This window comes from Coturnix japonica, chromosome 12 (assembly GCF_054131305.1).
Source record: "Coturnix japonica strain WE chromosome 12, WE-NBRP24, whole genome shotgun sequence".
Lineage (NCBI taxonomy): Eukaryota > Metazoa > Chordata > Aves > Galliformes > Phasianidae > Coturnix > Coturnix japonica.
Genome location: NC_140674.1, coordinates 19,492,890 through 19,506,137, shown reverse-complemented (window position 1 = coordinate 19,506,137; position 13,248 = coordinate 19,492,890). Strand labels below are relative to the sequence as shown.

At 42.8% G+C, this 13,248-nt stretch overlaps 1 protein-coding gene across 50 annotated transcripts in view; it reads left to right on the top strand.

The window, feature by feature from the left end:
* The window catches only part of LOC107318346 (uncharacterized), a 183,110-nt gene that overhangs the window by 120,226 nt on the left and 49,636 nt on the right, over nucleotides 1-13,248 (top strand). For 47 of the 50 annotated variants that reach the window (XR_014933382.1, XR_014933374.1, XR_014933380.1 and 44 more), the window contains 9 exons: nucleotides 595-723; nucleotides 1,038-1,166; nucleotides 2,206-2,340; nucleotides 3,188-3,322; nucleotides 3,564-3,689; nucleotides 5,042-5,170; nucleotides 7,307-7,438; nucleotides 9,288-9,416; nucleotides 11,122-11,250. Coding sequence is in view for 2 of the 50 variants with exons in the window: in XM_085513310.1 (XP_085369436.1) it covers nucleotides 595-723; nucleotides 1,038-1,166; nucleotides 2,206-2,340; nucleotides 3,188-3,322; nucleotides 3,564-3,689; nucleotides 5,042-5,170; nucleotides 7,307-7,438; nucleotides 9,288-9,416; nucleotides 11,122-11,250 (1,173 nt within the window). In the remaining 48 variants the exon portion in view is untranslated. The remainder of the gene's footprint in view (nucleotides 1-594; nucleotides 724-1,037; nucleotides 1,167-2,205; nucleotides 2,341-3,187; nucleotides 3,323-3,563; nucleotides 3,690-5,041; nucleotides 5,171-7,306; nucleotides 7,439-9,287; nucleotides 9,417-11,121; nucleotides 11,251-13,248) is intronic. The other 3 variants (XR_014933379.1, XR_014933386.1, XR_014933381.1) reach the window with 1 other exon arrangement.

The window sequence follows — 13,248 nt, the reverse complement described above, 5'->3', positions numbered from 1 at the left end:
GTCAGTTAAGTCAAATGACTCCAGCAACTGCAGTTACTCAATTGGCTCAAGCTGCAAACAGTGGAACAGTGTTCTATTTTACCACTTCTTTTTTTTTGCACTGTAGTAATCAGAGCAATAAGAAGGAGTCCCATCCTGTTGTGGACCCACTTTTGTATGCAATCAGCTGTGGAATTTCAGAGAATGTATAACAAAAACACAACATTTCTGTGATGGCCATTGGTGAATGGGAGGTTTTTAAAACATGTATTTTCAAATGTATAAGACTGTACTGTATTTTCAAGCTTGGTACTTCCTAGGCAATTGTTCTGAGCCCATGAATTATGTGAAGCATATACAGGGGAGAGTATGGGTACCTCACTGATTTTTTCACTTGCGCAAACTTTGTTGTTTCAGATATCACTTTATAATCACCTAGTAAACATTAGGTGAATGTTTTTGCCATATATAGGATGACTATGACATTGCTCAGAGTCCATTTGACTACAGGGACTATTTTCTTCCCAATTCTGATGCCTGCATTCTCATTTTGCTCCATGTGGAGCACAGGGATGGGATGTTGGGGCCCATTCACTCTGTCTGCTCTCCCTGCAGCTTGCTCCCAGGGGATGTATGGTGATGGTTGTGCCGGTATCTGCAAATGCCAGAATGGAGGCTCCTGTGATCCCATCACAGGGCTGTGTCACTGCCCACCAGGAGTCCAAGGGCCATTTTGTGAAGACGGTATGAGCTCCCTCATCCCGCCAGGTGTAGTGTGAGCCTGAGGCCTCACTATCTCCCTTTATTTCTGTGTGGCTGTCATATGGCATGTGGTACATCTTGGCCACATGAAAATAGTCTCTATTTGGTGAGACATAACGCAGCCCCGTGGAGTGCCTTGAGTGATGAGCAAGGGCTTTGCACCAGTGACCTGTGCAGAGGCTCAGCTTGAGAACACCAACATGCTATTATCTGTAACACCCTCTAAAAGAAAGCTGACCTTGTGTTCATTTAAATCCTTAACAACTGATACATTGCTGCATTTATTCACTCCAAAGGTTGTCCCAAGGGATTTTTTGGGAAGAACTGCAACAAAACATGCAACTGTGCCAACAGCGGCCACTGCCACCGGCTGTATGGAGCCTGCTTGTGTGATCCTGGGCTGTATGGACGCTTCTGCCACCTCAGTGAGTCCCAGCAGCCTTGCTAATATGTTTATTTAATATGTGTGCAGCATAGCAGACTCACAAAGATTCCACATCTGTCCAAAATGAGCAAGGCTTTGGGATAGACCTTGCTAGGTGGTGTTAGCAGGAGAGCTCATGCTGGGGATAGACATAGTCCATGAGCTCTGTGACTAGAGAGGATGGAAGAAGATAGAAGACTAGAGTAGATGGAAGAATTCTCACACACTCTGTGAGGCCCCACAAACTCCATTTACCTTTGCCTGCAGCAATTAATCCTTGCTGTAAGAGCTGAGGTTTGTTAATGCATAAAGGTGAGGGCTGTAAGGGGGTTGGGCTGGGCATGTTAAAGTTGGGGTGGATAAGGTTTAAGTCTGATTCCACTGCTCACCCTATGGTAAGTCGAAATTCATATGAGAAAACATTAGTTTTCCCTAAATTTTTTCTCCTTCCTTGCATGCATTTTCTAGCTGAAACATCCAGGTTTTGTCCTGAAGTGGGAATGCTCATAGTAGTGAGATGGATTGGGTTGGACTTGGTGATCTTAGAGGTCTTTTCCAACTGTGATTCTATGGTACTATGGTACTCAAAAGCATAATTGTGAATGCAATCAAATGTTAAATGGGAATAAAGTGGATCAAAACACAAGAGTGTTGTTAAACAGGCAGTCCAGTTTCTTTGCACTCATGGTGTGTGGTTTTTGTTGTTTTTTTTTTTTTGGGGGGGGGGAGGGCTGAAACCCATACAAGATAGAAAATAGTTGCTTGATTATTTCTTTTGTGATGAAACTTTGGTTCTGGCCTATATCCAAATATTTTTCATTCCAAAACTTAACCAAGTTTGCTTCAAAACATTTCTGGTTCTTGCATTTGCCGCGTACTGCTTGGAATGGAATTAATTACTTCATGTAGGAGTCACATAAACTGCATTTTACATGCCCACGCATTAATAGGCACTGACGTAGAAAAGTAGATAATTCTTGTGATTTCAGATAATTCATGCCTAATTACAGACCTAACAATTCCCTTTAACCTGCCTGCAGCCTGTCCCAGGTGGGTTTTCGGCACAGGCTGCTCACAGGAGTGTCAGTGTGTGAAGGAGCACGCGATGGGATGCAGTGCACAGAACGGGACCTGCAGCTGCAAGCCTGGGTATCACGGCAAGAAGTGCCAAAAAGGTACAGCAGGAAGGGATGTTCCCTCTGTCTGCTTATTCCTTTGTCCTGTCTGCATTCCTTGTTCCTCCTCCCACATGCTTTATTGTGCTGCTGCTAATGGTAAATTCATATTCCACTAATTATTTTGTCTCTGATTTTTTATATCGTGGACTCTGTGAGTGCCTGATATCACAGAGCCTGCAGGGACAGTGCTGGGAATACAGTGCAACAGTGCTGTTCTTTAGTCTGATGAAATGACAACAGAAATCTAGAAACCAAACTCTATTACAACCCTAAATGATGAAGATTGGGGGAGGTTTCACTTTTGCTCTTTAAGTGGCAAAAACTGTGTTTTATGCAAGCAGGATCATTTGTAAATAGATTCTGTAATATTGCTTTCCCTTTAGCTTTCCAGGTGTTTGAATTTAGCTTATTCTGTGTAGTTTTGTGCACAGTTCAGAGAGAATTGTGTTCTGCATTCCTGTTTGTATGTCTCTATAGGCAGCACTGGAGAAAAGCAATATTCTCCCTCACAATGCCTCCCTGGGCACACAGTAACACATCAGATTCATGGCACTGCTTCTGGGAGTTTGGTGAAGAATGGGAGTGATGATATTTCATATCCTAGTAGTCAAGTATAGCTTCAAGTACTCCCATTCTGTTTCTGGGTTGCATTTGAATGATTATTTCTTTGCAGTGCATGTGCATGCGTTTAATTGTTGCTTCCATTTCATTATCAATACCTCTGGAATACATGTTACAGTAGATTTTTGTGTCAAGTTCTGCTAATTACTGTTCTGACTTCTGTTAAGTTTATTCTCCTCTTCCATTTCTTCACACACGCCTTGCCTTTACTTGCATTTTCCAGCATGCACACCTGGCTTTTATGGGGCTGGTTGCAAACTGAGGTGCAACTGTTCCACCGACGTTTTGTGTGACCATGAGACGGGAGCCTGCAAGCATCTGTGCCCACCTGGTTTCCATGGAGAGAAATGCAACTCCTGTAGGTATTCACTGCATGTTTCCCTGAGAGGTACACGCTATGGGGGGAAAGCTTTCCATGCACCTTACGTTCAGATGCAGAAGCTGAAGATAAAAAAGTACAGCTGTTGTTAGAACAAGACATTGATGCTGACATAGATCACTGTGCCAGCACAGCTTTGTTTAAAATTACTGTAAATGGTGAATGTTATCTTTCAAATGCTTTGCTGTATTAATCATCTGTTTGGGTTTCCTCTGGACAGCTTGCCAGCCTGGGAGTTTTGGAGTGGGCTGCAGGCAGAGCTGCAGCTGCGGGGGAGCACCCTGTGACCCAGAGACTGGGCGTTGTATCTGCCCAGCTGGGAAAACCGGTACCAAGTGTGAGAGAGGTATGTTCTGTGTGAGGATAAGTAGGGAGTGCTTTGCTTTGGTAGGGTGAGGAGCTGGATTATGGCATTTTCCACCAAAACTGCTGCTACTTTACTTGAAGTACAGGTAAAGGATGAGTCTTGGTGGAGAACTTATGGCATCCACTCAGTGGGATTGCTCATAAAAAGAGAGCACCATGCAGTTATCCTATCCTGTCCTCCTGACTCCAGTTAATAACAGTGATTTGTATGCTGGTCTGGGTGCATGAAGTGCGACCTTGGAGCTCTTGCAGAGATTTGGTATATGGTTCAGGCTGGAAGATACATCTGGAGGTCACTTGGTCCAATCAGAACAGGACTTGGAATCAATGAGGGAAACAAAAAGAAATGCATTACTCTGGGAAATTGATAAAGGGGTGAATAAATTCTCCAGGACATTGCACTGCCAAGGGGCCGGGGGATACCCCTCTGCTATTTGTGTGGGAGGTGGAGCTCAGTGTGTAAAACAGGATGCCAATCATACCAGCTAGAAATAAAGCTCTTCAAAGCACCTCCTGCAGCCAGCCCATCTGAAATACAAATACAGCCCCCTTCTCCTGGGTTTCAGTCTAGGTTTTCCTTGGCTGAATGTTGAAATTCATTTTTCAGATATACCCAAATGCTCCCAGTGTTACTGGATTAGAAACCAAACCAAAAAACAGACATGCAAGGCAAGCTGGAAGAGAGCCTTTGTGTCTGCCTTTAGATGTATTCCTGCATGCGGCACTGTAGGGTTCTGTTGGCTCTTTCAGAAGATATCCCTTGAAAGCACTTTCATTCCACAGAGATAATATGATTCCAGGGTGAAAATTCAGCTTCTGGTGTGGATTTTTCCTTCCTTCTGCTCTGTGAGGTGTTTGTGGCATTAGGGACACTGACCCAAAATAAAGCACTCTGCAGCCTGAGATGTTCCCCAGCTCAGGTTTCACTGTTTCTCAGACATAGGCAGGTAACAGATAAACACCAAGGAAAGGCTAAACTGCATCCCAAATTGATGTTATAATTAAAGCCGTATTTAGTCAGAAAGGCAGTATTTAGTAGCTATAATATTTGCGTTGTATTTTGGATTGCTTGGTGAGAGGTGCTGAGCAACTGACCCCATGGGTTATGTAGGCATCAATGCTACTTGATTGCACTAATTCTGTATTAAAGTGTGAGGACAAAGAGTGATATCAGCGCTGTCTGCATAGACCCATCACAGATCATGAGAGTACCCTCAAACCCCGAGTCTATGCTGCTGGAGCACAGCTCCTTCCCCAGATGAGTGTGTTGAGGCTGCCAGGACAGACAAATTATTATCTAGGTGTAATTGCAGTTTGCTCCTATGTTTTCAGAGTGCCCTGTTGGATACTATGGACAAAACTGCCAGCTGCAATGCAGCTGTAGCAATGATGCTCTGTGTCACCACATCACCGGAGAGTGCACGTGTCCCCCTGGCTGGACTGGCCATGACTGCAAGTACCGTAAGTCAAACACAGACTCACTATCCATCACATTTGGTATCTCACAGAGATTCATCTGCTACTGTAAGAGTCAGCTCTGTTTGTTCTTAGCCTATTACATTCTAAAAAATATACTTGCAGCTAATCTTATTGCTCCTGAAATGATGTATTTATGGGTTTGCACTGCCTGGGTGGATATAATCCTTAATTATCTAGGTTCAAAGTGTTGAAATAGATGGCTGATGAAGACCAAGTATTGATATAAGCTCTTGTTTCAACACTGTGGATCCCTTTGCTCACTGTCAGCACTTTGACTGACAGTTGTGTTTTTCAATTTCAGCACATATTAGTTTAAAGATTAGTTCTTCATTTTTTCATATTGTTTAGGGGAGATTTATCCAACAAGTGAGTGATATGTACAGACTTGTGTCTTAAGGTCACCCCTAACTTGTGCATACCAATATGGGGAGAAGCTCTGTTCTCTGGAAGAGAAGCGAATCCTTCCATTGCCTTTAGTGTAGCTCTCTGCATTGGTGGCAGTGTAAGAGCCCAGATGTGCCCTTTTTGGACATCACCGACTGAATGTCAACCCATTCTGATTGATTCTCTCCTTTTGTTCCTTTTATAACTTTTCTGCTTGATTTGTTAGGTTCCCTCTTGGAAAAATCCAAGAGCACAAAGCTCTCTCTAAACCTGAAATTTGTACCAATTAATTGCAGGTATTGACAGCAGTAAGATTTGGATCTGGCTTCTCAGGCCAGAAAATTCTGGGAGAATCTGAAGCTTCCTCCAATATATGAATTTTAAGTCCAACCAGTTAGAGACACATGGAGCCATTTAGATCTCTTCCCAGAAATCCTCAGGCTGTTTGAAGGATTATGTGACCATGGTGAAGAAAAGCTTTTATTTCTGTTTGGGAAGAGCTATGACAAAAGTTGTTCTGCAGAAACCTCTCAGTAAGGCAACTCTTCAGCTATTGCAGCCTGGGCATGAAACAGATATTCAGCTCCAAAACCGTTTTTTCTGGTCCTAATTGACATATTCATCCTTCCTCTTACATGAAAGGAAGGAGATGCTGTGCTTTGGCTGTGGCACGCTGTCATAATCGTGTTATATGTTTTTCAGAATGAAAGCAGAGCGATGCCTTAACAAAGACGCCGAGGTTTCTCTGTGTCCACGTTTCATCTCCCCGTATTTTGAAAAGAAATCTTAGTCATGCTTCCAGTTTTAGCTGTGCTTGTCTTAAAGCAAGGGATGTTTTTCTTTTCCAGCAGCCACTGTCAACACACTGCTGGGAGAGAAAAACTGCTTCAGGGTGATTTGCAACCGTTTGAAACTGTGCTACAACTTTCTGCAGAAACTCTCCAGACAATGCAGGCGATCCCACAAAGCTGAGCTTTCTTTTCCCCCTTTCCCTGTAAATTCTCAAGTACGGAGATCCTTCTTATTTATTTTGATTTTGTTTTTGTTGAGTTTCAGAAGAGTTCAGGCACTTGTATAGAGATAGAGAGATAAGACACATTTCTCAGTAGAAGGGAAAAGAATCGTGTATTTCTATTAGGACTTTGCCTGTCTCTGCTCCCCTCCCATTCAGTAAACAGTCTGTACTAAAATAACAATATCCCTCTGCACAGAAATGAGGAATCCTTATCTGTCTTGCCAAAAGTCAAATGCAGGTATTCTAACACCAGGCACTCGAGCCTTTCGTACGCACCTGAAAGAAGCCTGATTTTCAGAGACAGCACACTTCTGAGGCTCCCATTTTCTTCTGTCATTTCAAGGCCAGAAAGCCAGCTATTAGATTATTTGAAGTCTGAATCCCTGCCTAACACACGACAGCCAATCTTATCCAGTCACACTTCTGTTGAGTCCTGTCCTTGACAAAGGCAGAAAGACATTCAGCTTTCAGGAGGGGGAAAAGCTGCCTTCTCATTCATTATTTCTGCAGGTGGCTGGTTGCTAACAAGTTACATGTTGTACCACCAGCTAATCCCAGTTATGCAGATTTTTGCCATGTCACTTAATAGTTCGTATTTTATCCCTGTGGAAATATCTGTGCATATTTTGCATTCTTTCTGCTCTCTTATAAATAAGTGAAATCATCCATCAGCCGAGCTCAGAGCTCATTCTCAACATAAACACTGCTTTGCATTGCAGCCTGCAATAGTGGCCATTGGGGACAGCACTGCAAAAACTTCTGTGCCTGCAATAACAGTGATGGGAGCTGCGATCCTGTCACTGGGTCCTGCTTCTGTGAGCCAGGATTCACTGGGAAACACTGTGAGCAGAGTGAGTCACATTTTTGTCAAAGGGAATTTGGAAAAGCAAGGAGCAGGAATTTGTCCTCCTCGAAGCCACCTACTGGGTTTCAGCAGGGTCTGATGCTGTCACTAGTTTGTATTCCAGACAAGCTATTTTTAGGCCTAAATAGTTGTTTTAAACCTTAAGATTTAATGTGAGTAATAAGATTGATGTATACTTGGTATGTAGCATAAGATTTTCTATACTGATTCTATTTATTCAGCTGTAGGTATGCACATCTTCATAAATACTCTTTTAAGATTAGGCATATAGAAATGTTTCATGTGGGAATAACAGATGCAGCATCAAGAAGATTTAGGATCCTCCATTCATTAACAACAAAAATGTCCTGGGTTCTCACCAGCAAGCCAGGACCTCCACCAATCCATCTCCAGCAGGGGCCAATAGCAGATGTCCTGAGAGGATAAAAACAGTCATATCAAGGATTTCTGATATGTTTTCCCAGGCTTCAGCAATTTGTCATTTGGAAGTTTCTTAAAACAGGAGCAATATGTCTATATTTAATACAGTTTGGTATTTTCTTCCAACTAATGTGCCTATTTCCTTTTTTGATTCCATGCAAACTTTTGGTACCCGCTCATCTTGTGGCAGTAAGTTGCATAGTTAAGCTATTTTATTATTGTTGTTATTATTGTTGCTATTGAATACAATGAAGATTTTATCTATCAAACAGTCTTACAGTAGCACAGATCCAACCACCAAAATCTCAGTAGTGCAGGCAGAATTATCTGCTGGTGTCACACAGAAAAGTCAAAACAATTAATCTGGAATGGTGACCCACAATGAAAAAACCCTCAAAAGTGTATCTTAGGGCTCTTGTTGCTGTTGGCCCAGAGGGAATGGAAGGACAGCTATGGGAAGGCCATCGCTGCCAGCTCCACTTGTCCTTCCCTCTTGACCTCTCTCAAAATGCCATCTCTGCAAATAGGAAGCAGCCAAAGATCTGGTCTTTGTCTTCTCTGACAGAGGCAAGGCAAGCAGGGAAGCAATTGCTTCTGACAAAGCTTTTGGCATCCCCTGACATTCCCTCTATAGATGTGCTCTTTTCTTCAGTCTGCATTTTGTTCCACTTTAATTATGTATATATGATGCCCAGGCATCTCTGGGCATCATGATTGTCCAAAATATCTAATGTCAGTTAGGCAACTGGCCCTGTTCTTGACTGATTTTCCTGTTAGACTGGAAGAAGTTATTTTCATTCTCAAGCACTGCCTTTTCCTTCAGATACAGCGTACCATGCAAATCTTTTCAGACTCTGAACATGAACTGCTGTGGAGATGTAACCATTAATCTGTCCCACAGATGTAATGTGTTAAGCTTTCCCCTGAATGTGACGTGTTATAAAACAGAGCCCAAGAGTGAATTATGCAGCTTTCTGCAAGAGGCCACCACATCCCATATTTTCTCCAGCTTTCTAGGGAATGAGGATTTGAAGGAAAACCCAGGACATGGATCACAAAGAGGCAATGGGGCTGGGAGCCTTCCCCTCCTGGCAATGAATGTCCCAGAGGACTTTGGATATGTTAGCAGTGGTAGAGCATCAAGCAGAAAGTGTGGAGCCGCACGTTTTGCTGCTCTCACAATCAATATATCTTTTCCTCTGTAGAATCCAGTCTTTTAACACCCTGACATTTTTCTAAAAAGTGGACTTTTAACAAAACAAACCCAAGGAGAGCACTTAATGATATCGGATTTAGGGCATTACCTCGATGACTTGATTCCTCTTTTGCAAGCAGTAAGAATTTCTATGTCTCTAAAAATTCCTCTCCGCTCATTCACCATTCACCCCTCATCTGGTTTCGATTCCCCACTGCAGGATGTCCCGAGGGAAGCTTTGGTCCCAGCTGCATGCACAGCTGCCAGTGCCAGAATGGGGCTGTGTGTGACCATGTGAGCGGAGCCTGCACGTGTGGTGCTGGATGGACTGGGACCTTCTGTGGGAAAGGTGATGTACCTGCACTGCTCCCCATCCTTTTGTGCATCAAAAACTATGTGAACGGATCTTCCCAAGGGAACTCTTTAAGAACAAACAACCTTTCAGCTTAACAAACTTGATAGACCATCTTCTATGCCAATTTGCCAGAGTTGGAAAGGATGAGCTGGATTTCTTAGAGACACTGTAGTGAGCCGGTTTGTGGCATCATCTAAGGAAGGCTGCTGCTGTGTTATGTCCTTGTGCAGATCATAAGAATATACAATTTTGTGTGCAGCAGGAACAGCACAGTCAAACATTCCAGATGTTGTTTCTTAATGATTTAAAGTTTTATAAATGATGATCATTACGTAAAAAGCCACAATTATTTTATTACAAACACCTTATCAGACGATTTATGAAGGTAGCATTAGAGGGAAATGGCAGCACTTGCAGGACCCTACTGCCCTCTGTTGGGAAGAAAGGTGCTGCACAGCCTCCCTGCTCACACAGCAGCACCGTGGCTGTGTCAAACAGGGCTGGGTGTTTCCCTCTGATTCTTATGAGGAGTTATTCTATTAAACGAATATTCTTTCCAAAGCTCTGTTAACAAGCAAGCCACATAATTCATGATATCTACATTGTGACCCCTTTAAAAGTCATTTCTTTTAACTCTGTTTTCATAAGCTTTTGTTTTGTCAGGCGTGAGGGATAGGGGAAACCTGGGTGATACAGTTGGGAGAGAAAGTAAAAAACAACCAAATTCCAGTTTCCAAATCAGTCAGTTTGGACATATCCTGTTAAAACTGTTGGAAGACTGTAGAGTGAAAGTAGAATTTTGTGCCTGTTGCTCATGACCTTGCAGTTGCCATTAGCCCCCATTTCCCACATTTTCTTTCAGGCAGGCTGAGTGTTTGCTCTTCACTGATCTGTTTTACCTTTTCACAAAGAAAATTACAGCCGGAACAGTTAGTTTGGTTCCAAGAAAAATGCAATTGGAAGAAAATATGTGGGTGGTTTGCCCTTGGTACAGCTTTCCGGCACTTCTTCTCCCAGGAGCTGTAGCACTGCTGTTTTTAGTGGCTTGGCTTCCTTTTGGCAGGGATGTGCTTTTTGCCGTGCTCTTGACAATCCACCCACATGGGCCAAGCCCGTGTGAGGATGCAGAGATGCAGACTGGAGCTGCCAAGTTGCCTCACGCTCCCAGCAAAATGCTGGTGCTTCATCCCAGGGCTGGGAAGGCTTTTCCATCATCACAGAAGCACTGAACATGACAATTTTGCAGCCTTCTAACTTTAAAGACTTAGGAGATGGTAATGTTTCTAGTACCTAAAGGAAGCCTACAAATAGGAGGGGAATCAACTCTTTGAAAGGGTAGATTTCAGGGCAGGACAAAGGGAAATGGATTTAAGTTGGTGGGAAGATTTAGGTTGGATGTCAGGGGGAAGTTCTTTACCAAGGGAGTGGTGAGGTGCCCAGAGAGGCTGTGGATGCCCCATCCCTGGATGTGTTCAAGGCCAGGCTGGATGGGGCCCTGGGCAGCCTGGTCTGGTGTTAAATGGGGAGGTTGGTGGCCCTGCCTGCGGTGGGGATGTCGGAGCTTGGATGATCCTTGAGGTCCCTTCCAATACAAGCCATTCTATGATAATGTTTTCAGATCTTTGAGATAAGCTTACAGGGAAAAAAAAAAAAAAGAACTTTGCTAAAATGCTAAAAAATGGTTGTTTTACATTTTCAGCTTGCCCAGAAGGATTTTTTGGGCTTGACTGCCACCAGGTGTGCAACTGCAAGAACGCTGCAGGCTGTGACCATGTCCTGGGGACCTGCAGCTGCCTCCCGGGCTGGAGGGGAGAGACCTGCGAGCTGCGTATGTACTGTGTGACTGCTGGGCCCTGGGGCTGGGGGCGGGGGGGTGCAGGGTGGCACACACATTAGATGGATCGTCTTCCTGTCCAATAACAGCAAAAAAAAAAAAAAAAAAAAAAAAAGCAACAACAAAAAAAGAAATAATTTTTAGCAGCAATGCAAACAATCCACCTTTTTTTCTTGTTTTTAGCTGACGTTGGCACATTTTGAAGCATTTTAGGCATTGCTTATTAAATAGTAGTGCTGTTATCTGACCGTATGATGAATCTCAGCTTTACGTTTTGAGAAGTAGAAGGAGATGAAATGTTGTGTCTGTGTTCCTGGTGTATCTCAGGTAGCTTTCAATTATAATGTGGCAGATTACAAATGTACAGTATGGAAAAATGAGAGCTGGGACTGTTACGTTATATAGCCAGGAGAAAATGGTTGTAGAAGTAATTCCTAGAAAAGTTATCCTTTGTTTTGTTTTTTTAAATGTCAGTTTCTTGTGTTTTCATATGTGCAGATTATCCCACAGTGTTGGGATTAATAAGACTTTTCTGTATGTCTATGTGTATACTATATAAAATTGGCTATTCTGAGAAATTAGTCACCAAATTTCATAGGAAATGATACTATTTTCTTTAGCTACATGGCATTACAAGTATTTTCAGGTGTTAACTTCTCAATTAATTTCCTCGTTTCACCTCAGGATGATGCCATGTTCTGCACTTCCTTTTGAAAACATGACTGCTTTCTGAGCACTGTGCTGTAGAGCTGCAGTCTGAAGCAGCAATGTACATGGACCCAACTTTTGCTGATAGGAAATGCTTATTTCCAAGATTTCTTTAATCAGTAGGCTGCAGATTTCTGCAATAGAAAATATGTTTAACTTAGAGAGAAATGATACTTGCATTGAAGCAGTCTGACTCTCCACTGCAATATATTCAGCCCTACTGGAGGGCTGCATTTGCTCCTGGCATCTTTCCCTCATTTGCCCTCCACCACCCAACTTGTCCCCCAGAATGATTTATCCCATAAGGTCCCTGGCCTTGTTGATCCAGCAGTCTGTCCCTTAGGCACTTCCCTGTTCTTTGGGCTGTCCTAGACATCGAAAGCTTTCTCCTTTCTTATTTCATTAAATTCAATTAGGAAATACATCTCTTTGTCAACAGCCTTGTGGCTACTAGAAGCTATCTATCCATTTGCACTGCAGTCATTAAAGCCCTTTTGTGCTAGCTAATTTATTTCTCCTTTGGTTTAAGATTGCAAATCCTGCAATGTCTCTTCTGTCTATAAGTAGAAGAGCAAGGTCAGACAGCAGCGTGGTGTGGCATCCTATTCTTTCCTTGTCTGCATGATGCATCTCCATTCTGACTTAAACACTATCTGGTAGCACCTCACACTACAGCAGTTATTACTAAAATAGATGGCAGTGCCCCTTTTCAGGTCACCTGATTGTGCACTCCTCCCTGTACCTGCCTGGTGTTGATATCTACCCTACTCTATTCTGGGGCTTGCCAGCTCTGGCAGCTGGGAGATTGGCATTTGTTTTTGAGTAATTAGATTGCAGGCAATGTGCTGCAGGATACTGAGGAATAATTTTGACATCATGGGATTTGAATTGATCTTAAGGTGGCCATGCAGTGAGTTTTATACACTATATCTAATTACAGGGGATATGGACAGTAATGCCTTTTGTTAAAGCTGCCCAACACTTTCCATTACAAGAACATGTTTTGCAGTTGCTTATAAATGAGTTATAATAATTTGGGATGAAATCTGCCAAGCAAGCACTTTCTTCTCTTACAGCTGTGTTTGGCAATTGTATTTTTTCATGAGTATCCACCTGAGATATTTTAGGAATCCAAGAAAGAGTTCTAGATATATTACCAATCTTTAAGAAGAACTGAACTGCTCTGTTGAGTGTCATGATGCCACAAAGATACAGAAGTGATGACTTGACGCTTGGCATCTTTTTGTGCCAGAGTTGTAATTTTCTGCATACAGACTCATCCAA